Raw genomic sequence first — 26352 nt, 5'->3', positions numbered from 1 at the left:
AGCTTTAGGAATACAAATAATGAGGTTGACTACTACCAAGGGAAATTAAAACTTTTATGTGGGGCAGGCATTACAAAACCATTTCACCTACTATTAGCACAATAGAGCCTTATAAGCCATTGATCAAGTTCCCAATAAAGTGATTCATCTTAAAGCTGTGAATGCTCAATATAATGGTGAAGTTATAAATATATACTGCTACTACCTATAAGGTAGAAGCTGTTTTAGGGATCAAGGCATCTATGAAGCAAGAGGCCAATAATGATTAACTTTGGGTTCTAGGCCCAATGAAGGTCAGTTTTCCCCTTCCTTGCCCCCCATTCTACACTTTACCAATTCCAGCTTCTCCATTTCTTTTTTTAAGTCAAACACCTTATCAGCACAACAAACACATTCTTCAAAGGTCAAATGCTCTGGGATTCTACTATATTTTTTTCTTTTTGATTTAATTTTACTATTATTATATATCTCCTGTAGATAATTTTATATCAGCATATAAAGATCTTCCTTATTCTTTTTTTTTTCCACAGTTGCATGTTCCTCCGTTATGTATATGCACCACTTCAGTTGTTTTCAGTCTTCTATTACAGCAGATAACAATGCAATCAATAACCTAATACACATCATTTTTGTATTTTTCCCACTGTACCTTTGGAACAGATTTCTAAAAGTGGGATTGCTGAGTCAAAGGTTAAATGCATATGTCATACTGCCAGACTCCCTTCCACATAGAGACTATGCCATTTTGCATTCCCACAGCAATGCATGTGTGCCTGTTTTCCCCAAAGCCTTGCCAACTGTGTATACTGTCTTTCAGGTGTTTATCAATCTTACAGGTGAGAAATGGTATCTCCCCACACTTACAGAAATACTGAAAAGCACAATACATACTTGTGTACACTTTACCTAGTTTCTGTGTGTGTGTACAAACACATACATTTATATACAATTTGGTGTTTCTCCCTAAACCAACTGAAAAGTTATAGACAAGACACATAACACTTCATCCCTATAAACATCAACACCTAGTCTCATAAGAATAAGGAAAATTCTACAATTGTTGAGGACATGGTCATCATTAATTATAAGACTATTTAAGTGCTTTAAAAAGCACTTAAACTCTGCCTTGGGATTTTTCTGGATACAAGTGTTTGAATAGTCATCATTCTTAAACACAAAAAATAAGAAAATATGACTCCAGAGTAGATAAGAAATCTATTAAACAGTCCTGTTCCAAAACTCTGCTCCTCACTGTCAGTATTTATTTATAAGGCTACACCATCCTAAGGTTGCAGAACATTCTTCCTCTCAATCAGCTGAATGTAAAGCATTAACTTAGGAAGGCAAACCCTCTAAATTCGCCATTTGATCTACAATAACCATGCATGCCCCAGGGTAGATACATTCATTGAAAAATAAATAACACAGAAATCAGAGAATCTGCTTCCGGATTAAGAATTACTTACATGAGGAAGCATATTACAAAATTAAGACATTAAGAATAAAATAACAGCAACACAGTTTAACAATTTAAAATCCTAATGAATTAGAAAACATCTCAGTTTTTTTAAAAAATCTACTTTTTTGTTTTAGGATATACTAATACCCACTTCTTATATATTATTGGCTTAAAATAAAATTCATTTCAAAACTTCCACAAATTTTAAATTGGGGGAGAGTGCCAACTAAAACTCCCACCTTATTTTATAGCTAAAGGACTTTAAAACACTAAAAAAGATGAATAAATAAAAAACTAATCATTTTACCAGTTGAATTTAACTTACCCTTTCTGTTACAGAAAATTGATGGGTGTCTGCTGAAATTTTATATGTATGTAGTTTTGTTGGCACAACTGTAATAAAGTATTGGAACATCTGGTTATCTAGAATAAAAACAAAACATGTTTCTTCATCAATGCAGTAGCAACAAAACCACTACCAAATATATTTTTCTTCTATTGAACATATTTAACCTGTTATATATTATATTATTGTTATCTATTACTTAATGTCTAACAAAAAAACAATTTTAAAAGAAAGATACTCATACTTGGTAAAACAAGTTCTCAGTAAACATAAAATAGGCATATACACACATATTAGATGTTAAAAAAGATTAACTAGTGACTTAGAAATCCATTACAATCATCATCATCCTTTTATAAAACATGGAAAAATAAAAGCAGCCTTCCTGTATAGTATAGAAACTAATAAGAGTAAAATAAATTTACAATAGAATAACCATCACAAAACACATTTTCAGCTTCTACTAATACCGTAAGATATACTAATATAAAAATTGAATTAGCCAGCCTTTGAATAAATACTAGGAACTGATACTACAGCAAGAAGATAACCAAAGAAACTACTCAGTGATGATCTGGGGTTACTGTGTAATCAAAACAATCATTTTTATATAGTCATGAGGCATCTCTAGCTTTGATACAAGTTATAAATGCCAGTATTTTACCAATTAGTAATTAATTATAAACAACAGTTCACATAATACAAATCATGCTAATTCTCTAGGTATATTTTTTTTAATAATTAGAATTAGATACTTCTATCTATAGTTGCAGGTAGATAAGTAAGTATGTTGATCTTTTCATTATCTGTTTCTTAGAGATAAAGAAAGTGAGGTACAGGGATGTTAAGAAACATGCCCAAAGTCACTGAGTTACTAAGTTGCAGAGCCAGGACTTGCACCCTGGCAGTTTCACTAAAGGGGATCAAGGTTTTAAACTTAAAAGGGGAAAAATCCTCCCAGATTCTCTACCTTGGGTAATGAAGTAGGGACTTGCACCCCTTTGGACAAACAGGAATGAAAACTTTGGCATTCCTCTCCACTTCTCTTCCACTCACGGAAGGAGTAATTCAACTGGCAACCTGAGAAAAAGCAATCAGGTGTGGCTAAGCCACTCAGCTTGATAGTCTGGGTATTCTCTCTTTCAAACAGGCCTGTCTTCAAGACATACATATCTACCTGCCTACCATTAGGAAATTGATCTGTCCCTGCTATTTGACCAGCTGGGAGAGTAGGAGGATGTAATGTAAGGTTAGGTTATCCAACTGTGGCAGCGCATGCAGGTTGTTTTTTTCAGTCAGCTTCATTAATAATAAAGCAGCCTTATTCACTTCATCCAAGTTTTGTTTTGTTTTGTTTTGTTTTTCAAATGCCATATCCTCTTCCACTTCCTTTCTTCTCTCACCGGCAATTTCCTTTATTTTCTTCACAGTCACTTATCCTAACACTTACTATCCCCAGACATTAAAGATTATCTGGTTTCCTATAGAAATATGTGCTCTAGGAGGGGCAGGGACTACGTCTATCCTGCTTATCATTGGGCTCCTGATGCCTCAAATAGTACAAATATAAAGTATTCAATAAATATTTGTTGGGTGAATAAACAAACTTTTTAAAAATCAACTTTGAGGTATAATGCATATACAATAAAATGCACCAATTTTAAATGTATGGTTCAATACATTTTGAGAAATGTATCCACCCATACAGTCACCACCACAATCAAAATATACAACACTTTCAAAAACCTCAAAAAAATTCCTTCAGATCCCCGCTTCAGAGTCAATCCCCTCTGTCTTTGGTCCTGGGCCAACCACTAATCTGCCTGTTTTAGAATTTCATATAAATGCACCCATACGGTATGTACTATTTTGTGTGTCTAGCCTCTTTTGCTCAACGTAAAAGAATTTCTATTTCCACCAATCCGGTATCTGTTTCTAATTTCAAGCTAACTCAGAATAGGGAAGGAAAGAGTAAAACTGTGAATAGGTAGGAGAGAGGAAAGAGTAATGGTCTCTTCTAACACTAACATTAAATAATCCTCTAACAAAATAAAGAAAAGCCTGTTTCAACTTCACCACTTCTTATTTTGCCTATCACATGTACCACTATAACTTTCAAAAGCAAAGTTTTTGACTACTATTAATGTCAACTTAACATCCTAAATATTCTAACAGATAATATTAGGATAAAAGGGTGTCAACTTTGTCTACCATTAATAGATGGCTTATCAATTGATAAGGGTCTTCAGTTTCATACTTTGAGTTACACCTGTGATGTAAGGTGATCTGCTCGATCTGTGCTTGGTTTTGAGGTGTTTTACAAATAAACTCTGTCATGTAATAAACAGAGAGAGAGCTGTAAGTGCTAAGAGAAAAAGGTGTCCAAGTATTAAGTGTTTATGAAAAAAAGATAAAATTGAGAATGGTGAGGTAATTATCACTGCTGTAAACATGGGTGGAATAATTAGACTTGAAGGAAAAAATGAAGGACAAAAGTGCCAATGCAATAAATAATAATTAAGAGGAGCCAAAGAAATGTGATGGGAAAAATTAAAAATCTTTAAGCTGTGGTCAGAGGACTACTGAAGATCTATTTATCTAATGTTAATTCAGGAAAAGGCTATAAGTTTGTTAGAGAACTTAATGGTCAGATAAGGTAAAAATGCTGTTGCATGAAATTTTTGTTGCAAGGCACAGGTTGTTCCAAAGGTTGCAGGTCTGTCCAAATCTGCACAGCATTAAAGATGTTGTAACTGCTAAGTAACCCCTGCAATACTTCTGGAGAACAACAGAATTGTAACACTGATTTTTTTTTTTTTTCTTTTTGCAAAAAGAAGCCAGATAGAATACATATTCGGCCTCCATATCTGCAGATGCAGAACCCAAGGATTTGGAGGGCCAACTAAGGGAACTGAGCATGCATGGATTTTGTTATCTGCGGGGCTTCTGGAACCAGTCCCCTGTTGATATGGAGGGGTGATTATATGTTAGGAAGGAGAAGAGTACACCCGCTTTAAAGCTTTATATAACCTAGTAACACTCATCAAATGGCATTTCATAACATAACTCTAAATACCTTTCAGTTTCTCTGAATTTAAGAACAATAGCTTTTTGGAAATTAACCTGTTTAAACTTAGTAAAGCTCTGTACAAAAATCTGTAGCTCATTTTAGCATCTTGAAACAAAGTATTAACCAACACATTTTCAAATGAGCATCTCTTAGGTAGCATGTAATGCATTTAAGTACAGAAAGAACATATACTTAAATTAGTGATGAGATTACACTGAATGAAGTCTATAATCCTCAGAATGTTTCCATTCACACATTTCCAAATTTAGTACACTCAAGTTTCCTTAAGTGGAACATTCCCATGCAAACATAAAATACTCATGAATGTAAACCAATATCCCAAGTCAAACATCTTTAATGTATCTGATTACAATACTATGCTAAGAGTAAAGAATATTAGTAAATCTGAAAAGAATATTAACAAATCTACTTAATTAATGAAAAATTAAATACTTAATTACAGTTTTACAATGGCTAGAATTCCTAGTAGCTGAAAAAGCTTTAAGTCCTTAAAAGATGCAATATATGGGCCATGTCATACAATATGACTAAGAAGAAAGGCGAACAAAAACCTTCAGAAAACATGAAAATAGACTACTTGCTACAAAACTAAGAAAATAATCCTTCTTGTTTGCATAAACTGATACTTTAAATGAAGTAGAAGTTTAAAAAGAACATTAAAAAAAGGTTATCTGCGCTATAATGTACTATTTTTCGACTGTTTTAATAACCCAGCCATTCTAGAATAACTCTAAGTTTCTGATGTTTGTAAAATTCTCCATAAAGGTTTCTAAAATGGTAAATACACATTTTAGAACTTTCAGAATGTTGAACCTATACAGAGAAGAAAATTCTTCTTATAATGTCGAAACTTTCTTTTGTTCTTATTCTTTCTTTGCTGAATAAGGAAAAGTGCAGTTATGCCCTATTAACATATTAACCTTTTTTGATATACTTAGAGTGTTTATATTCTACTCCTTCTCCTGCCTACTTTTAATTTCTTTATTCTGTTCTATAGCTCATTTTTTAACATTCAAATTTCATGTACCACTGGTACAAATTCTCTCCACACACCTCATTCATCAACCACTTAACAATTATCTTTACAAGAGGGTTAAGAAGAGGATTATTAAAAATGTATTAATATTAAAGGTATAAAAACAATTTTCTACTTGTAAATTCCAACAGTAAATATTAATTACTTACGATCTACAGCAATTTTTTCAGTTCCATCTAAAGGATTAATGATTGCTGGAACAAGCTCTCCAAAAGACAAATGATCTATTCTGTGAGAAAAGTTGTAAGCTAAAAGGTAAAAAATAAATAAAACCAATTAAGCAGAGAAATTACATAACTCAAAACTACGTGTTACAGCTTGGTTTACATTCTTAACTGTTCTCAAAAAGTATCCAAAATCTGCAAGTATAATACTATAGTATTTAAAACCATATTGTTTTGAGAAAAATGCATATAAATATATGGGAATTAAATGCATAAAAGAGTAAGTAATTTCTGATAAAATACTATATCTCAAATTTTATAATTCCGTACAAATTAACTTCTAAGAAATAATATTACATCCTGATAGCCAAAAACTACATCCTTCCTAGTCCAAATCACCTTATAGTAATAGGACTATGTGGTTGCAACTAGAATGATGCCCATGTAGCCAAATAGTGAAACTTTGATAAGATATATTTTTAATATATATTTTTGCTTAATATGACAAAATTGATTTTTTTATGGACTCTATTATTTGTTTTGTTCTCTAAAGCAGACATTAAAAACTTAAGTCTTGTGATAACATTATAATAAACTAACTTGAATACTTTATATGTGTGTGTATGTCCATATGTAAATTTACAAATTGAAAGAAATTTCAAATACATTCTCTTCATCACCCACAAAAATTAGCAAAAATGTACACAAAGTTATATAAAGTTCATCTAGGCTTTCCTCCCTAACCTCAGCAATTTCTGAGCTATGACCAAACAGAAATATAGGTAGCTTAAAGATAAAAGAAAATGGATTAGAGTCAATAAATGTAATAATTTATTTTATTCTTTGGATAAATATCTGTTTTTAAAACAGCTCACTTTCAAAACCCTATTTTGTACCTGCACTTTAAAAAAATCACTTTTCTTTCAAGGACATCTTAACTGGAAAAAGTTTCAGAAACTACTTACAGTCATGATTAACAAGTGCTGCCAAATGTGCATGACCTCGAGGATGTGGAATTGCCCTGAAAAAAGGAAAAAAAATTAAAGTAATAATATTTAAATATATAAGTAATTAAAATCAGAAAGCGGATCTTCCCTAAATTATATAATTTTTCTTAGCACAAAAAATATAAAATGTAGTTAGCCTATTATTAAGCAGAAAAGTCTACTCATCTCAGCAATGCAATAAACTGGGGGTTGGCAAACATTTTCTGTATAGAACCAGATAGTAAATATTTTGGGCTTTGTGGGCCAAGATGCAAAATCAGGGATATTATGTACTTAGTTATGTAATGAGAGAAAACAAATGTTCACAAATTTCTATTGATGAAATTCAAAATATAATAGTAATAATTGAGTACATTTTTTCTGTCACATAAGTGTTTTGCAGAAAGATTACATTCTGCTTAACTAGGATATAGAATTAGTGTTCCCTATTTTCAAAACTGATCACAAATGCTTATCTGTTAATGAGGATCTATAATAAAATTTTACATATTTTATCTTTTAAAATATTAATCCATGAGCATATGTTTGTGTGGAGCACATTCATTGCTTGGAAGGCAGTTATAAAACTCTGCTAGATTCTTCTCTTTGTATTTGCTGTTAAGTATGTCACTACATTGCAGATCAGTAACTTCCAATTTAAGTTAAGGCAGAATGTCCTCAATTGCACAGTTAAATGGATTTTGAAACATGGAAATTTCCTTTGCACTTGCATCAAGGTCTAAAAACACTTCTGGAACTACAGTTTGAGGTAGAAAAATATATCCAAGCATGAGAACGGAGATCTCGATTCTTGTTTTAACTTTTGACAACCTGTGGTGAAAAGCAAAGGAAACTACTCAAAATCACTTAACTTTACTTGACAATGAAATAATTTTTCCACAATATAAATTCCATACATAAGCACTGCTACTGGCTTATAATTTTAGGTTAAATTTATTAGGAAACATTATTGAGTCTGCATAAAACTTAATTTTCAAAGCTATTCAGTGTTCAATAATAGTAGTGATGGTGATTTTCTCATTCAGGAAAAGTTTAATCTTGCCTCTGAGCTCAAAACAATTACAATAAAACTTTCCCACTGCTAAGCCATCAAACTGCTGTGTAGTAGAGCAAGTTGGAATATTCGGCTTTTATTTCTGACAAAAATTCATGGAAATGACAATATAAGAGGAAATAAAGTTCACCATTGACACTGCTAGTTCTAAATACATGACAAATTCAAATATTTTCTGCAAAGTACTGCTGATGATACAAAGGATAACTATAGGCTTTAAATGCCTTACATTTTCACAAGGTTTGAAATACATCCAAGTAAGCCTTTTTCTGTTCCACACGTATTTTTAACATCATCACACAGTTGTAACACATCTTAACAGATTCCACTTTAGGTTGTACTGAATTTGTGTTCTCAAATTCTTTAAAAATATTCTTGCCTACAGTTGTTCCATGTAAGCTATTCATAGACAATAATTCTTCAGTCACATCAAACTCAGCACTGATTCCTCAAACAAACACAATCCACTCAGGAAGAGCTTAAGAAAACCACTCAAAATCACCTGCCTTGCTTTTTATTGACTGACTCTTGGATATAGCTCTCAATGTCCTTAGATGCTGGAGAACTTTTCTTGCTGAAGGCTAATTGTCTAAAGCAAATTTATTTTTCTGGATACATTTCTTTAGCTGTTGCCATCAAACAATTTCATCAAGTTATCAATACATGGCTTTCCTTATGTGGCTAACCAATAAGGCACTCAGAAACTTGTTTTGCAGCCTCACTTTCACTTTTTATTTTTATTAAGAAATTCTACTGTGTTTATACATTCCATTTTAAATTTTCTAATTTTTTTCTGACCACTGCTTTTCTATGAGTAGGGAATATTGTGATAAGTGCTTAATATGGTAATATAAACACATATTGTAATTTTTTAGCACAATTATAGTGTCATTGCATAATAAGCACAATGTTCTGTGGCCAAATTTAATAAAATAATCCCCACTCCATGATGCTTTAAAAATACAATATTTGAAGTCTGCATTTCTTTTTTTTTTTGACAGAACAATAAATAAAATGTTGCACTACAGCAATACACATAGCACTTGTAACGCTGTCAAGTTATAACTGCATCACTGCTATTTGTAGTGCACCAAGCACCAGCACAAAGTGATGAGAGTCATATACAGTCTCTGCTGAACTTACTCAACTCTGGTAAAGTAGTGAGAAAGCAGCCATATGTAAACAAATGAGCATGACTATGTTCTCATAAAACTTTAGTTTTGGTCACTATAATTTGAATTTCATAAATTTTTTACGTGTTTTATTATTCCCCTTCTGATTTCTTTCCAAACAATTAAAAATATAGAAACCATTCTTGACTCATGGGCCATACAAAAATGAGTTGTGGGCTAGATTTGGTACATAGGCCGTAGTTTGCCAATCCCTGCAATAAACTGCTATATACTGCTATATACTGCTATATACTGCTATCCCTCAAATTTAACCTGTTCTTTTAATTCCCTTATAGTTTTCAGAATAAATACTATCCCGCCCTGTTCTTCATTTAAAGAAAACAAAAATTGAAAATATGATCTTAAAGATTTCCTTAAATTATCCCTCATTCCTACTTTACCCAGTTGACAATTTTAATAATTAACTAAAAAAATTGAAAACAAAAACTCAATAAAACTTCATTTTATTTGTAACCAATTAAATGTCATTGTTGTTTTACAATATACCCTAGTAGCTCTAAACAACATTTGTTGTTCTGTATGGTACCTACCAGAACACACCCCGGCAATTAAGAAAAAAGGCAATACAATGGTTAGGGAAATGTGTTAATATCCAACATAAAGTATACTAAAATCTTGTGCAATAAGGCATCTTCCTAGGCACTGGAATGATTGGTAGTTGGGTCTGATAAAGTCTCCTATGTTCACAGCAAAGTATATTACTTCAAACACACTACTAAAAAGAAAATCTACACTCATAGATTATTTCTATCCCAAGTTATACCATCACCTCAACAGTATTCCTACTACAGTTTTCGAACAAATTCAGGGAGAGGAATTTTCCTGAATAATCAAATTACTGTATTATATCTTACTTCAATGGTCTCTCTCACCACCCAGGATTTTATTCTGAGAGAAACAGGAAACTTTTAAATTATATTTCCTTCTTTCCCATTTTTTTGTTAGAAGATATAACTTAAAACATTTATAAAATAACAGCATAAGCAAGCATCCTCCTTCAAAAAATTAAGTTAAAAATGAAATAAAATCACCCTAGTCAAGATGACTGCAGTTCTCTGACACTTGTTAAAACTCTTGTAGGGCGGCCAGATATTCAGAATTTACCTATTTCTTTTCTGGCACGTTGTATACTCCACCCCATTAGACAGGAAACTAGCTTGAGTAACTTTCAATGGAGGAAAAGCTGTTCCAAAAATTGAGGAAGGGTGGGAGAGGCATTTTGGTTTGTCAGAATTATTGGGGAGGGGTTGCAATTGGCATTTAGTGAACAACAACCAGGGAAGCAAGACGTCCTGCAATGAAACTGATAGTCTCACACACACAAAATTGTCCCATATCTTGCATAACATTCAAATGCTCTAAGAGATAGCCATGTACATGAAAAACCTATTCAGAGTCTAGAACTTAACTCCATTTAGCTATACAAAGTTCCTACTAATGTTTCAATATACACTAATTTTTTTTTTAATATACACTAAATTTCCCAAGAAACTGGGGGAAGATTATTCTCTGTTTTGTTCACAGTATTACAATTCACTATTTCAGAGTATCGCCTCATCAACAGAAACCCACTCATGGTATTTGAGTAGTCAAAACATCTGTTTCAGTCTGTATTTGCAGCTGTTATATAATGATTCTTCATATAAGTGATAAGCATCTGCCTCCATCATCACATTTTCTAGTATACTCATGCTCAAGTATTTTGAAATATAAATAGTTATAAATCATGTTCTTTTTATTACTCTTTTAGACTACAGTTGAGAATAGTGACATTGTGTTTGAGAGGCAATATGAAATCTTCAAAAAGATCAATATTGAACTTGAGAAACCTAATACCAAAAAATTAGGAGTGGTTTTAGAGGATATACTTGAGATGATAACATACATTTCAAATGCTTTTCCATTTGGCCTCTCTTATTTATAGTATGAGTTACCACCTGGGGAGAGAAGTGAATTGGAAAAATACAAAAAAAAAAAAAAAAAAAGCCATAATACAGAGGCTCATACAACATGAGTATTTGTCAGTTTCCCTCTTTGAGTAAGGCCTGAACTAGGATATTGTTTGTACCCAAAGGTTCAATAAACACTTGTAATTTCTTTGAGCCAACTATTATTTGTTGCCTCCCTGATACCAAGAAATTCCAAGGATCCCAGCAATATGTTGGTGATGGGACAAATGGGTCCTGGGTAACAGTGGAAAAACAATAAAACATGAATTTTAAGGAGGGACAACAATGAAAAAAAATATGTTTGGTCTGATCATTGCAAACACTGAAATATTTTTTCATAAAACTCTTAATACTATTCCCTGTAGATAGGAAAAAAAACCTCTATCCATGCTCTTTCCTGCTATATGTCTTTCACCTCTTTTATACATTAAATCCCAATAGCGTTCAGAGATTTTCCTCAGCAAAGCCTCTGCTGACTTGCAAAGCAGGTCAAGTACTTTGTTATATAGTCTCATCACTTATATTTCTACTTTACAGCCTAAATAGAACTATAATTAAAAAATTATTAGTGTATTCACTGTTTAAATTTGGGATTCTCTTCTAGAATGTCAGCACCATAAGAGCAAATGGCCTTTTTGTTTTTTTCACTGTTTCATCCTTAGTAAAAAGCATAGTACTTTGGACATGGCAAGTATTCAAAAATATCTTGTACAATGAAGAACTGTTCAACCTAATGACTCTGTACAGAAAGGAGGGAAGGATCTATTTACTCATTCAGAAATTTACTAAGTGTTTCTTATACAACAATTTTTGTGCTAGGTGCTGCTCATGAAGGTAAGTGGTCTGATATTTTTCCCTAAATTTCACCTAATTTAACTTTATTCCAGACACTACTAATTTCTAACTATATCAAAATACTTGTTGAGAATTAGGAATTACATTTTGATGAGGACCACCAAAAGATTATACAAAACAAAATCCTAATACCATACCAACAAAATGAACATATTAATGAAATGTCTAGGTAAGAGCTCTCTGGCTGCTAAAACTCGGCAAGCACAAGTTTTCATTCATATTTACCTATAGTTTATTTACTTTAATACATAAAATATGAGATGACTACTTTACTTTTGAAGTAGGTTTTAAAGTTAGTAGTCTTCTTTATACTGAGATAAAAGGCTTGAATATCAATCTCAAGACATTAAAAAAGATACACATTTTAAGCAGTTCTTTAGTAGTTAGGTATATATTACTTGATTAGCAAATAATTTACTTTTAACCAAGCTCAAAAACCTGTCTAAAGTATTTTCAGTAAGTAAAAAGAACATACTTGCCCACAGTTATGTGAAAATTCCCTGCAACTTTATTGACATACAGATGACCATGAATTCGGCAAGCATCTGGAGACTGTGATACATCATCTTCCCTGTTAACACAAGATATGTTAAGATTACTTAAAGTACATTCAATATAGTTACCATTTTGTGGTGAGACCACTATGTACAGGGGGAAAAAAAAACTAAAGATCAACTTTTAGGTAATGTTCTAAATGTCGAAAATTGAATAGCAGTTTTCTGAGGTCTATAAATTTATAAAAATCATATATCTACAAAACGGAAAAAAATTACATAATTATTACACATCTATAATATTTACATAAATCTAAAATTCCGTTGTTCTTCAAATCTAACCAGAGAACTACATCCAATGACAGAAGAAAGATTAAAACAAAAGAATTAGTCCAACAAGACATACTTTCTTCACTTATTTCTGGCATTGTAGGAGGGAGGGGAAGACAGGATAAGGCTCAAGTATGGGAAATACATGCCATCTAAGTTCAAATAGACAGTGACATTTTATTCCTAAGCAAATGTAAAATGTCTATGTATTTTTAAATTTAAATTATCATTTTCATGATTGTAGCATTTCTAAATATCAGCTTTTCTAATCTATAAAAGAGAAAAAAGTGAAACAAAGAAACAAAATTCTAAGCCAAAATTTACACATCCTCATAACAATAAATGCAATTAATTTGTCCTTAAAACCTAAAACTTTACATGGAGGTATAACACATAAAAGAGAAATTAATTAAATAAAAATAAAATAACATATTTGTGATAATCCTGATCAAAACGATAGGCAATAAGTCTAAGGGTAAAAGACATTTCCATACTACTGAATGATTCCATTTTCTCTTTCCAAGAAAAAATAGATTCAGAAAACTAAATCAATATTAAAATTATATCAAAGTTAATTCATTAATAAGTAGTTGCACATTTAAAAAATACATCTCACCTTGGTGGAAGTGCTGTTGATACACTTTTAAAAGCACTTTTAAATATCACATCTTGAAGTGAATGCTCTTCTTGCAACCTACTCTGAATCAGCTGCAGCATCCTAAATACAACATAAACAAACAATAGTTTAAAAATATAGTAAGGTATACAAAGAAAGCCACAATTATTAAAAAATAACAATGGTTAACTAACTTAACAAAGCCATACATTTATTATTATAAGATTTTATACTAAAAAAAAAAAAAGTTTTCCTTGATTATTTCATTGAAAGCAGGAAGAGTGAGGTAGGGTGACTGGAGGTCTAATAGCTGGGTTCCATAAACCTGATTCCAATAATGGACATGCAGTCAGAGTCACCAAGAAGGAGCTTCTGCTCACCTAAGTAAATTCATCACCTAAGTAAATGCATGCACAATTACAAAATTCTTACTTTTTGCCAGGCACTGATTTAAGCATTGTAGATACAAAGAATAAGACAAATAAGGGACCACACTCAATAGACTTGATGGACTTGAAGTGGTAATTACTGAGGTATAAACATGTACCACAAACATATAATTCGCATTACAAACCAGGCCACAGTGCCATTTAATATCACCTGGTGTCCCCTTTTCCCAAAGAAAGCTAAACTTTATTCTATAACTAGACAATCTAAAAAAAATGTTAGATTCTTCACATAATTTTTTAAAACAATATCAAGATATAAAGCAAATAGAGCAAAGTACAAATTTGAAAAATAATGCTTCAGTTTTCTTTTTAAATATTCCTAGCACACAAAGAACAAATTAGTTGCCTGAAGATTATTTTACAAAACTCTTATATTCACAATAACTTATAGAATTATTTATTCCAACAACAAAACTAAGAATAAAACTTTTCCTCTCTCCAACACTTCTACCACTGGCCCATGTTATCTCCTACCATTTTCAGCCACCACTTCGTATCCTTAAACGTAGTCCTATTTTACTTCCTTTAATTCTATATCTTTAAATAACTAATATCCCAAGCCATCTGTAATAAACTTCAAAATCAGCAAGTATAAAAATTACACACAGTGGGGAGGGAGGGATGCATAGGTAGAACAAAGAGGATATTTAGGGCAGTGAAAGGATTCTATATGGTACTATAATGGTGGATACATATCATTATACAATTGTCAAAACTCACAGAACATACAACACCAAGAGTGAACTGTAAACTTTGGACTTTAGGAGATGATGATGTGTCAATGTAGGCTCACTGATTATAATAAGTGTTCCACTCTGGTTTGGGATGTTGACAATGAGGGAGTCTGTGCATCTGTGAGGGATGGGTTTATGAGAACTCTGTACTTTCTGCTCAGTTTTGGTGTAAACCTAAAACTGCTCTAAAAAAATTAAGTCTATTAAAAATATACATGCACACAAACATGCATAAAGCCTGGAAAAAATTATACATAAACATAGGTACTTGAAGCAAGAAAACAAATACAAATCTGATAATATTTCACATCCCACCATAATAATAAAATAAGTGTTTTCCAGAATCGCAAGTGGAGATAAAATATTTATGCACCGTCCATTTAGAACACCAGTAAAACAGGCCTATTTAAGATAATAAGTCATATTAAGACCATAAATTCAGTTTGGAATAAATCTTAAATATAGACATGAAAAGCAGAAACTAGAAAGGTACATCCAGGGTTTGAATTTTACTACTAAAGAAAATTGGGATCCTAAATATTTTTAAAAAGTAGAACACCAATTGAGAGAAAATTTAAATTTCTTTAAATTCTAAAGGTAAAGAACATTTTGGTATGCACATTCAGGGAGATGAAAAACTTTGGTATCTCTAGGCTATTCAAAGCTATTCAAGACCATTTGTTTAGAAAGAGAATATAGGAAGCTTCAAGAAGCCAGAACCCATTTTCAGATTTTTACATTTCAAGACTTAAAGTCTCTTGGGATCCAATGTCAGCAGAAATCGAAAGCTTCACATTTTTTTGTGTCTTGTATTTCCATAGTTCAACTTTTGATGCTGGTCAGTAGTTAAAGAGTTCGATGGTACCAAACTGATTATGTGTGTGTGTGTGTGCGTGTGTGTGTGTCCACGTACGTGTGAAAGAAACTTCTGCCTTGACTATACCAATAAATACCCAAGCCCATCCTCCATATATAAAGGTAGGTTTAAAAAAAACACTCTACTGTAATGGAAAAACCTCTGTCATTTTAAAAGTAAAAATACAATCTCTGCTCCCACATATTATTTGTCTTTAACACTGAATAAAATACCAGATGAAAGAAAACATCTCACTGTGATATTTCTGGATCAAAATAAAGTACTTCATCTCTGGATAGCTTTCTACTAAAAGTGCTAGAAACCCAGAGGTACCGAACATTCAGTGCATTTGTTTAACCATATCCAATTTCAACTTTCATATTAAAATTCCCCCACATGGTGAAAATGGAAATTAAAAGAGAAAGACTGTTGAAATGTATACAGAAACTAGAAAAAAAGTGGATAAAATTTTTTTTCCTAATAATAATCTTAAATTACTTAAAGCCTCTCTAAGTACAAGACAATGCCTAGAAACCGAAAAGAACAGAAAAAAATATCAATATATGGGGGTGGGGAAGTACTTTTAACAAAAGACTAATTTCTTTAATATACAAAATATTCTTAACAGTTAAAGAAAAAAATAAAACAAACAAGCAAAATGGGCATACAGCAAGACCAAGCAGTTTCACACAAAAAAATACAAGGGAGGCCCTGAACCGGCATCGCACGGGTGGGCACGCCAATGCCAGCCAGCGGAACTGCGGCTCCACGCGGCTCCCTCACCCCTCCGCCTTGGACTCAGGCAGGTGGGGAGCTCCAGGACCTGCACCCAGAACCGGCACGCACAGGTAAGCCCTCCAGTGCCAGCCAGCAGAACCGCGACTTCATGTGGCTCCCTCACCCGGCCGCCTTGGACCTGGGGAGGGGGGGCAGGAGGGGAAGGTCTAAGCCCTGCCCCCACGCCCTGAACCGGCACCACGCAGGGACGCTCACAGGAAGTGGCCGGCAGCAGCACTAGACAGCAGAACCGGGCAGCTACACATGGCCCCTCACCCCACCTCAGATCCAGGGGGGGGCAGCACCAGCCTATGGTTCTGACCCACTGAGTTTGGCCCAGCAAAACTCCACGCACTAAGGGCTCATTCTATAACCACAGAGTCTCAAACGGGAACCAAGGTGGTTTAACATAACCACCACCACACCTACTGTCAAGCAAAAACAATTCACCCCCCACAGCAGCAACCAAGGCCACTCCACAGCCAACCTCGGTGTAATAGAAGAAGCAAACCCCCTATCAAATGACATGCATCAGTGAAAAAACACTAGAAGCACAAACAATCAAGAAGAATGACACCACCAAAGGAGACAGTAATGCCCCAAAGTCAGTCTCCATGAAACAGAGAATCCTTGAAATGTCTGAAAAAGAATTTTGAGCAATGATCTTAAAAAAACTTGAGGAAATAAAGGAAGACTCAATTAGAGAACAAAATGAAATAAGAAAAAGCATCCAGAATATGAAGGAGGAAATCTACAAAGAGATTAATACCATAAAAAAGAGTGTAGCAGAACTTCTAGAGATGAAAGACTCACTCAATGAAATAGAAAACACAACTGAGAGCTTGAGCAGCAGGGTAGAGGAAGCAGAAGAAAGAATTTCAGAGCTTGAAGACGGTCTTTTTGAAATAAGTCAGGCAGACAAAAAAAGGAAAAAAGAATTCAAAATAATGAGGAAAACCTACAAGAGACAACAGACAACCTCAAGCACTCTAACATCCCAACTGTGGGTATAAGGTCAGGAGAAAGGAAAAGGTATCAAAAACCTACTCAAGGAAATAGTACCAGAAAACTTCCCAGGTGTAGGGCGAGATACAGACCTTCAGGTCCAGGGAGCTCAAAGGTCCCCAAACAGATTCAACCCAAAAAGATCCTCCCCAAGACATATTCTAGTTAAATTTGTAAAGCTCAAAGACAAAGAGAGAATTCTACAAGCAGCAAGAGAAAAGCATCAGGTCACTTATAGGGGAACCCCCATCAAACTAACAGCAGACTTCTCAACTGAAACCCTACAGGCCAGAAGAAAGTGGAACGATATATTCAAAATACTAAAAGAAAAAAACTGCCAGCCAAGAATTCTTTACGCAGCAAAGTTCTCCTTCAGAAACGAGGGAGAAATAGTGTATTTCCCAGATAAACAAAAGTTGTGGGAGTTCACCACCACATGACCAGCCCCGCAAGAAATTATCAAGGAAGTCATTCATCTGGAATCTGAATAATGGTGACCATCATCACGAATACACAAGAAAGAGTAAAACCCACAGTTAAAACAAAAATGCCAGCAAGAAAGAGAAAGAAGCTAAATAACTCCATCTTAATTTCCCAACTGACATTGAAGAAGAGAAATAAAAGGGGAAATAATGATCGAAAGATATTTAAACCACCTAAACAAGTAGCAATTAAATGACAGGAATTAAACAACACTACTCAATAACTGCTATAAATGTGAATGGACTAAACTCCCCATTCAAAAGACACATACTAACTGACTGGATTAAAAAGCTAGACCCAAGTATATGCTGTCTTCAAGAGATGTACCTCACCTGTAAAGACACTCACAGACTAAAAGTGAAGGGATGCAAAAAGATATACCATGCAAATAGAAACCCAAAACAAGCAGGAATAGGTACTCCTATATTGGACAAAATAGACTTTAAACCAAAAAACATTTAAAAAGACAAAGAAGGCCATTATATAATTATAAAGGGAACTATCCAGCTAGAAGACATAACAATCATAAACATGCATGCACCCAATACCAGAGCACCCAGATATATTAAGCAAACACTCTTAGACCTAAAGAAGGAGATAGGACCTAATACGTTAATAGTGGGTGATCTGAACACCCCTCTCTCAGTTTGGGACAGGACTTCCAGGCAACAAGTCAACGAAGAGACACAGGATTTAATCTACACCCTAGACCAAATGGACTTGGCAGATACATACAGAACATTTCACCCAACAGCTAAACTTTTCTTCTCATCAGCTCACGGTACATTCTCCAGGATAGACCACATATACCTACTTTCAGCAAATTTTAAAAAACTGAAATCATTCCAACAATCTTTTCAGACCACAATGGCTAAAACTGGAGATTAACAATAAGCAAATCGCTGGAAGCTATACAAATACATGGAAAATAAATAATAGGCTCCTGAATGACCTATGGGTCAAAGAAGAAATTAAACAGGAAATCAAAAAATTTCTAGAAACTAACGAAGATAAAGATACATCATACCAAAACTTGTGGGATACTGCAAAATCAGTACTAAGAGGCAAATTTATTGCAGTAAATGCTTATATAAAAAAAATGGAAAGACTCCAAATAATCAACCTAATGCTACACCTCAAAGAATTTGAAAAACAACAACAATCCAAACCTAAAGGCAGTAGACAGAAATACTTAAGATCAGAGCAAAACTAAATGAAATAGAGACCCAAAAAACAATAGAAAAGATCAACAAAACTAAAAGTTGGTTTTTTAAGATAAACAAAATAGACACACCATTAGCTAGATTAACAAAAAAAAGAAGAGAGAAGACCCAAATAACAAAAATCAGAAATGAAAGGGGAACATTACAACTGACACCACAGAAATACAAAGAATCATTAGAGACGATTATAAACAACTGTATGACAACAAATTTGAAAATCTGGAAGATATGGATACGTTTTTAGATACATATAATTACCAAGACTGAACCAAGAAGACATAGAAAACCTGAACAGATGAATAACAAGCAAGGAGATTGAAGCGGTAATTAGCAATCTTGCAACAACAAAAAAGTCCAGATGGCTTTACAGCTGAATTCTATCAAACTTTTAAGAGGAGTTAATACCAATTCTCGTGAAACTGTTCCAAACAATTGAAACAGATGCTATCCCAAACTCATTCTGTAAGGCTAACATAACTCTGATACCAAAACCAGATAAAGACACAAAAATAAAGAAAATTACAGGCCAATATCCTTGATGAACCTAGATGTTAAAATCCTCAACAAAATATTAGCAATAAGAATACAGAAACATATTAAGAAAATTATACACTACGATCAAGTGGGATTCATCCCAGGGATGCAAGGATGGTTCAACATATGAAAGTCAATAAATGCGATACATCACATCAACAAGCTCAAGGACAAAGACCTTATGATAATCTCAATAGATGCTGAAAAATCATTTGACAAAATTCAACATTCTTTCATGATAAAGACTCTCAACAAATTAGGTATAGAAGGAAAATATCTTAACACAATAAAAGCCATATATGACAAGCCCACCACCAGTATTATTCTGAATGGGGAAAAATTGAAGGCCTTCCCCTTAAGGACAGAAACAAGACAAGGATGTCTACTCTCATCACTTCTATTCAACATAGTACTGGAGGTACTAGCTAGATCAATAAGGCAAGAGAAAGAAATAAAGGGAATCCAGATTGGAAAAGATGAAGTCAAACTTTCCCTATTTGCAGATGACATGATACTATATAGAGAAAAACCTAAAGACTCTATCAAAAAACTCCTATAGCTGGTTAATAACTTCAGTAACATTGCAGGATACAAAATAAATGCCCCCAAATCAGTAGCATTTATATACTCAAATAATAAATTAACAGAAAGAGAAATAAAGAAAGTAAGCCCATTTACAATTGTCAACAAAAAAATACAATACCTAGGGATCAGTTTAACCAAGGAGGTGAAAGACGTCTACGATGAGAATTACAAACCACTTCTGGAAGAAATTAAAGAAGACACAAAAAGATGGAAAGATATTCCATGCTCTTGGATTGGAAGAATTAACATTGTGAAAATGTCTATCCTACCCAAAGCGATAAACAGATTCAATGCAATCCCCATCAAAATACCCATGACATGCTTCACAGAAATGGAAAAAACAATTTACCTTTCATAGAGAAAAACAAAAGACCCAAAATAGCCAAAGCAATCCTGAGCAAAAAACAAAAAGCCTGTCTTCAAATTATACTACAAAGCTGTTGTAACCAAAACAGCATGGTACTGGTATAAAAACAGACATTCAGACCAGTGGAGTAGAATTGAGAACCCAGAAATCACTTCTCAGGCTTATAGCCATCTGATATTAGACAAAGGCAACAAAAATCTACATTGGCGAAAAGACTGCCTCTTCAACAAGTGGTGCTGGGAAAACTGGATATCCATATGCAGAAGAATGAAACTAGATATGTATCTCTCACCATACACTAAAATCAACTCAAAATGGATTAAAGACCTAGGTATAAGACCTGACACTGTAAAATTACTAAGGGAAAATATAGGTGAAGCACTTCAGCAGTTAGGTTTGGGCATAGGCTTTCTGAACATGAGCCTGAAAGCATAAGCAGCAAAAGAAAAAATAAACAAATGGGACTATATCAAACTAAAAAGTTTCTGCACAGCAAAAGAAACAATCAACAGAGTGAAAAGACAACCTACAGAGCGGGAGAAAATTTCTGCCAACTATGCATCTGACAAGGGACTAATATCCAGAATATACATAGAATTCAAGCAATTATACAGTAAAAAAAAAAATGACCCAATTAAAAAATGGGCAAAGGAGCTGAATAGACATTTTTAAAAGCAAGACATACAAATGGCCAACAGATACATGAAAAAATGCTCAACATCACTAGTCATCAGGGAAATGCAAATTAAAACCACACTGAGATACCACCGCACTCCAGTTAGACTGGCCATAATCAAAAAGATGTTGAATAACAAATGCTAGCAAGGGTGTGGAGAGAAGGGATCACTACTGAACTGTTGGTGAGAATGTAAATTAGTACAAACACTTTGGAAAACAATTTGGAGGTTTCTCAAACAACTAAAGATAGATCTTCCATATACACCAGCAATCCCTTTTCTGGGTATATACCCAGAGGAATGGAAATCATCATGTCAAAGAGATACCTGCACTCCCATGTTTATTGCACCTCTGTTTACAATAGCTAAGATACGGAACCAACCTAAATGTCTGCCCATCAATAGATGATTGGATAAGGAAACTGTGGTATAGATTTACAGGCAACAGCTTTGAAGTGTGGAGCAGGAAAAGAACTGTTTCTTAGCTGCAAAAGCGAGTCTCGAAACAGGGAACACGGCGCCAGGGCTGCGGTGGATGCAGCCAGGATCCCGGAGGCCAGGGCCGCGCTGAAGGTGGCCAGCTGCCCTATTCAGGATTCGAGGTTTCAGGCCGGCATTAAAGAAGATTCCTGGGAGCGCCCGAGCCGCGCCGCGACTGAACAGCCCGAGGCGGCAGCGACCGAGAACTGGGAAAGGCGGCAAACCAGAGACAGAGAGCGAGAACCCGACCTGGCACAGCACTGTGAGTGATCCCTGGCATAGCTCTGTTCGGGGGGTGCATGCCCACGCGGCTCCCGCCTGCACCACCAGGCCACTCACCGCCCGGTGCTGCCTCCATTTTCCCAGGTGCGGGCAGCTCCGCCCTGCTCGGCCATCACCGAACCCTCCCACTTGCTTGGCCTGGCGCCGGGCTTTCCGGAGCCTGCGGACCGGCCTCGGCTCCAACTCCCTCCGCGGTTCTCTGGCGGGGCCGGTGTCGGGGGGGCAAGGAAGTACCCGTCACTCCACCATACCCTGGACTCCGGCCCCAGGTAAACTCCCTGTTACTGGGAGGCAGATACCATCTCTGCGGCCACCAGTTTGGAAAAAAGCCTAACGAATTTCGGGTTGGGAATAGTGTGGTAGGAGAGTTCCCAGGTCCGCTTAAACCGGCCAGAGACCAGGCTGCAGGTGGGCGCTAGACTCGGTTTATACTGGGGGGATACAAAGGTGAACAAGACCCGAGAAAGATCTACATAGTGCTACAAAGGCACCCAGAGAGACCGGTCGTCTGTGCCCAGCAGAAACCTGGTAGACTTCCTGGGCGAGGCGGTGCCGAGCAGGGTCCTGAAGGTCCAGCTGATAGACGAGGGGTGCTGAAGACACGCCCCAGCCCAGCACAGTGCGCACAGAGTGGGGAGACGTGAGGCCAGGGAGGCGGAGACTCGACAGAAACCACACACCCGGTGGGGTCGCCACTGCACGATCTAACAGCCTGGGCCAGAGCACACGGAACAGGGAGAAGTCCTGCACGGGAAGTGAAAGCTCAACAGAGATCACACACCCTGTGGTACGTGATCCACCAGCCCAGCAGAGTCCAAGCTGACCAGAAAGGTGGCTCCCCGGAGAAGCCCAAGACCCGAGGCAACCACACACACAAGGCACTAGAGGCCAACTGAGCAGTCACGGAGGGAGCCATATGAAATTGGCAACCACAGCAACATCCTAGTTAGTCATTAGTCTTAAACCGGTGAACTGTGAAACCCCCTGCCACAATGAATAAACACCAAAAAAAAGATACCAGAAATACAAAAAATCAAGAAAGTACACCACCAAAAGTTAATAAATCTCAACCTCTAGATCCAATAGAACAAGAAGCCCTTGAAATGACTGACAAGGAATTTCGAGTGATAATTCTAAGGAAACTGAATGAGATACAAGAAAACTCAGCTAGACATCATGATGAAATGAGGAAAAGTATACAGGATCTGAAAGAGGAAATGTACAAGGAAATCAATGTCCTGAAAACAAATGTAGCAGAACTTGCTGAACTGAAGAAGTTATTCAACGAAATAAAAAACACAACAGAGAGTTTAACCAGCAGGCTTGTCGAAGTTGAAGAGAGAACCTCTGAACTTGAAGATGGGCTGTTTGAAATAACACAAGCAGACAAAAAGAAAGAAAAAAGAATCAAGGATATTGAAGAAAATCTGAGAGAGATATCAGACAACCATAAGCGATCAAATATCCGAGTCATGGGTATTCCAGAAGGGGAGGAAAATGGAGATTCCATTGAAAACATATTCAGCAAAATAGTGGCAGAAAACTTCCCAGGTATAGGAAAAATCACAGATCTTCAGATCCAGGAAGCTCAACGATCTCCAAATGTATTCAACCCAAAAAGACCTTCTCCAAGACATGTTATAGTCAAATTGGCAAAACTCAAAGACAAAGACAGAATCTTAAAAGCTGCAAGAGAGAAGCGTCAAATCACCTATAAGGGAGCCCCAATCAGGTTAACATCAGACTTTTCATCACAAACCCTAAAAGCTAGAAAGGAATGGGATGATATTTTCAAAATACTAAAAGACAAAGATTGCCAGCCAAGAATACTCTACCCTGCAAGGCTATCCTTCCGAAATGAGGGGCAAATAGTATATTTCTAAGACAAACAAAAACTGCGGGAGTTCACTACCACAAGACCACCCTTACAAGAAATCCTCAAGGGAGTACTGGGTTTGGTTCCTGAAAAATAACTACCACTGCCATAAAAACCCAAGAAAAATCTAAACCCGCTAGTATAATAAAAATGGCATTCATGAAGAGAAAACAAGCTAACAAAAACACTATCTACAACCTAAGGAACCAACAAACACAGAAACCAAACAGTAAATCAGAAAGCAAGGAACAAAAGACACCTAAGACAACCAAACAACCAATAAAATGCTAGGAATAAATCAACACCTTTCAATAACAACTCTTAATGTAAAAGGCTTAAATTCCCCAATTAAAAGACACAGACTGGCTGACTGGATCAAAAAGCAGGACCCAACTATATGCTGCCTACAAGAGACCCACCTCACCCATAAAGATTCACACAGACTAAGAGTGAAAGGATGGAAAAAGATTTACCATGCAAACAGAAAAGAAAAACGAGCTGGAGTAGCTATTCTTATATCTGACAAAATAGACTTTAAACTAAAAACCATAAAAAGAGACAATGAGGGACACTACTTAATGATAAAAGGACTGATCCATCAAGAAGACATAACAATCATAAATATGTATGCACCCAATGTTGGAGCAGCCAGATTTATAAAACAAACTCTATTAGACCTAAAGAAGGAAATAGACACTAATACCATAATAGCAGGGGACCTGAACACCCCACTGTCAATATTAGACAGATCATCTAGGCAAAGAATCAGTAGAGAAACACAAGATCTAAACAAGACTCTAGACCAATTGGAATTGGCAGATATCTACAGAACATTCCACCCAACAACCTCAGAATACTCATTTTTCTCATCAGCACATGGATCATTCTCCAGGACAGATCACATATTAGGTCACAAATCAAGTCTCAATAAATTCAAAAAAATTGCAATTATCCCATGTATCTTCTCAGACCACAATGGATTAAAACTAGAAATCAATAACAAACGAAACTCTGGAAAATATACAAACACATGGAAATTAAACAGCATTCTACTTAATGACTTATGGGTCCAAGAAGAAATCAAGCAGGAAATCAAAAAATTTATTGAAACTAATGAAAACAATGATACATCATACCAAAACCAGTGGGATACTGCAAAAGCAGTATTGAGGGGAAAATTTATTGCATTAAACGCTCACTTCAGAAGAATAGGAAGATGGCAAGTGAACAACCTAACACTTCACCTTAAAGAACTAGAAAAACAAGAACAATCCAAACCTAAAGTTAGCAGACGGAAAGAAATCATTAAGATCAGAGCAGAACTGAATGAAATTGAAAACCAAAAAACAATTCAAAAGATCAACGAATCAAAAAGTTGGTTTTTTGAAAAGATAAATAAAATTGACAAACCATTAGCATGGCTAACAAAAAAAAGAAGAGAGAAGACTCAAATAACAAAAATTAGAAATGAAAAAGGCGATATTACAACTGATTCATCTGAAATACAAGGAATCATTCGAGACTACTATAAACAACTATACGCCAACAAATTTGAAAATCTGGAGGAAATGGATAAATTTCTGGACACACACAAGCTTCCAAAACTGAACCGTGAAGACGTAGAAAATTTGAACAGACCAATAACAATAAAGGAGATTGAAGCTGTTATCAGAAGGCTCCCAACAAAGAAAAGCCCAGGACCAGATGGATTCACAGCAGAATTTTACCAAACATTCAAACAGGAATTGACACCGATTCTTTACAAACAATTCCAAAAGATTGAAACGGACGCAAATCTCCCAAACTCATTCTATGAAGCAAACATCATCCTGATACCAAAACCAGGTAAAGATATAACCAGAAAAGAAAACTACAGGCCAATATCCTTGATGAATATAGATGCAAAAATCCTTACTAAATTACTAGCAAACAGAATACAGCAACACATACGTAAAATTATTCATCACGATCAAGTGGGATTCATCCTAGGGATGCAAGGTTGGTTCAACATACGCAAATCAATAATTGTGATACACCATATTAATAAACTCAAACACAAGGACCATATGATCATCTCTATAGATGCTGAAAAAGCATTTGATAAAGTTCAGCACTCATTCATGACAAAGACCCTCTATAAGTTAGGTATAGAGGGAAAGTATCTCAACATAATTAAAGCCATATATGCCAAACCCACAGCCAATATCATCCTGAATGGGGAAAAGCTGAAAGCTTTTCCTTTCAGAACAGGAACTAGACAAGGATGCCCACTCTCACCACTCTTATTCAACATAGTGTTGGAAGTACTAGCCAGAGCAATCAGAGAAGAGAAGGAAATAAAGGGCATCCAGATTGGAAAAGATGAAGTCAAACTGTCCCTGTTTGCAGATGACATGATCCTATATATCGAACAGCCTAAAACCTCTACAA

The 26352-nt window shown here is 35.2% G+C and overlaps 1 protein-coding gene across 2 annotated transcripts in view; it reads right to left on the bottom strand.

Annotated features, from left to right (window-relative positions):
* Nucleotides 1-26352, bottom strand: part of ERGIC2 (ERGIC and golgi 2) — a 49787-nt gene that overhangs the window by 2841 nt on the left and 20594 nt on the right. For both annotated transcript variants that reach the window (XM_063075183.1, XM_063075184.1), the window contains exons 7-11: nucleotides 13595-13696; nucleotides 12630-12725; nucleotides 7062-7117; nucleotides 6082-6180; nucleotides 1785-1882 (exon numbers count right to left, since the gene is read on the bottom strand). In XM_063075183.1, coding sequence (XP_062931253.1) covers nucleotides 1785-1882; nucleotides 6082-6180; nucleotides 7062-7117; nucleotides 12630-12725; nucleotides 13595-13696 — 451 coding nt within the window. The remainder of the gene's footprint in view (nucleotides 1-1784; nucleotides 1883-6081; nucleotides 6181-7061; nucleotides 7118-12629; nucleotides 12726-13594; nucleotides 13697-26352) is intronic.

This window comes from Cynocephalus volans, chromosome 12 (assembly GCF_027409185.1).
Source record: "Cynocephalus volans isolate mCynVol1 chromosome 12, mCynVol1.pri, whole genome shotgun sequence".
Lineage (NCBI taxonomy): Eukaryota > Metazoa > Chordata > Mammalia > Dermoptera > Cynocephalidae > Cynocephalus > Cynocephalus volans.
The sequence above is the reverse complement of the archived record's forward strand: the minus strand, read 5'-3'. Positions and strand labels throughout refer to the sequence as shown.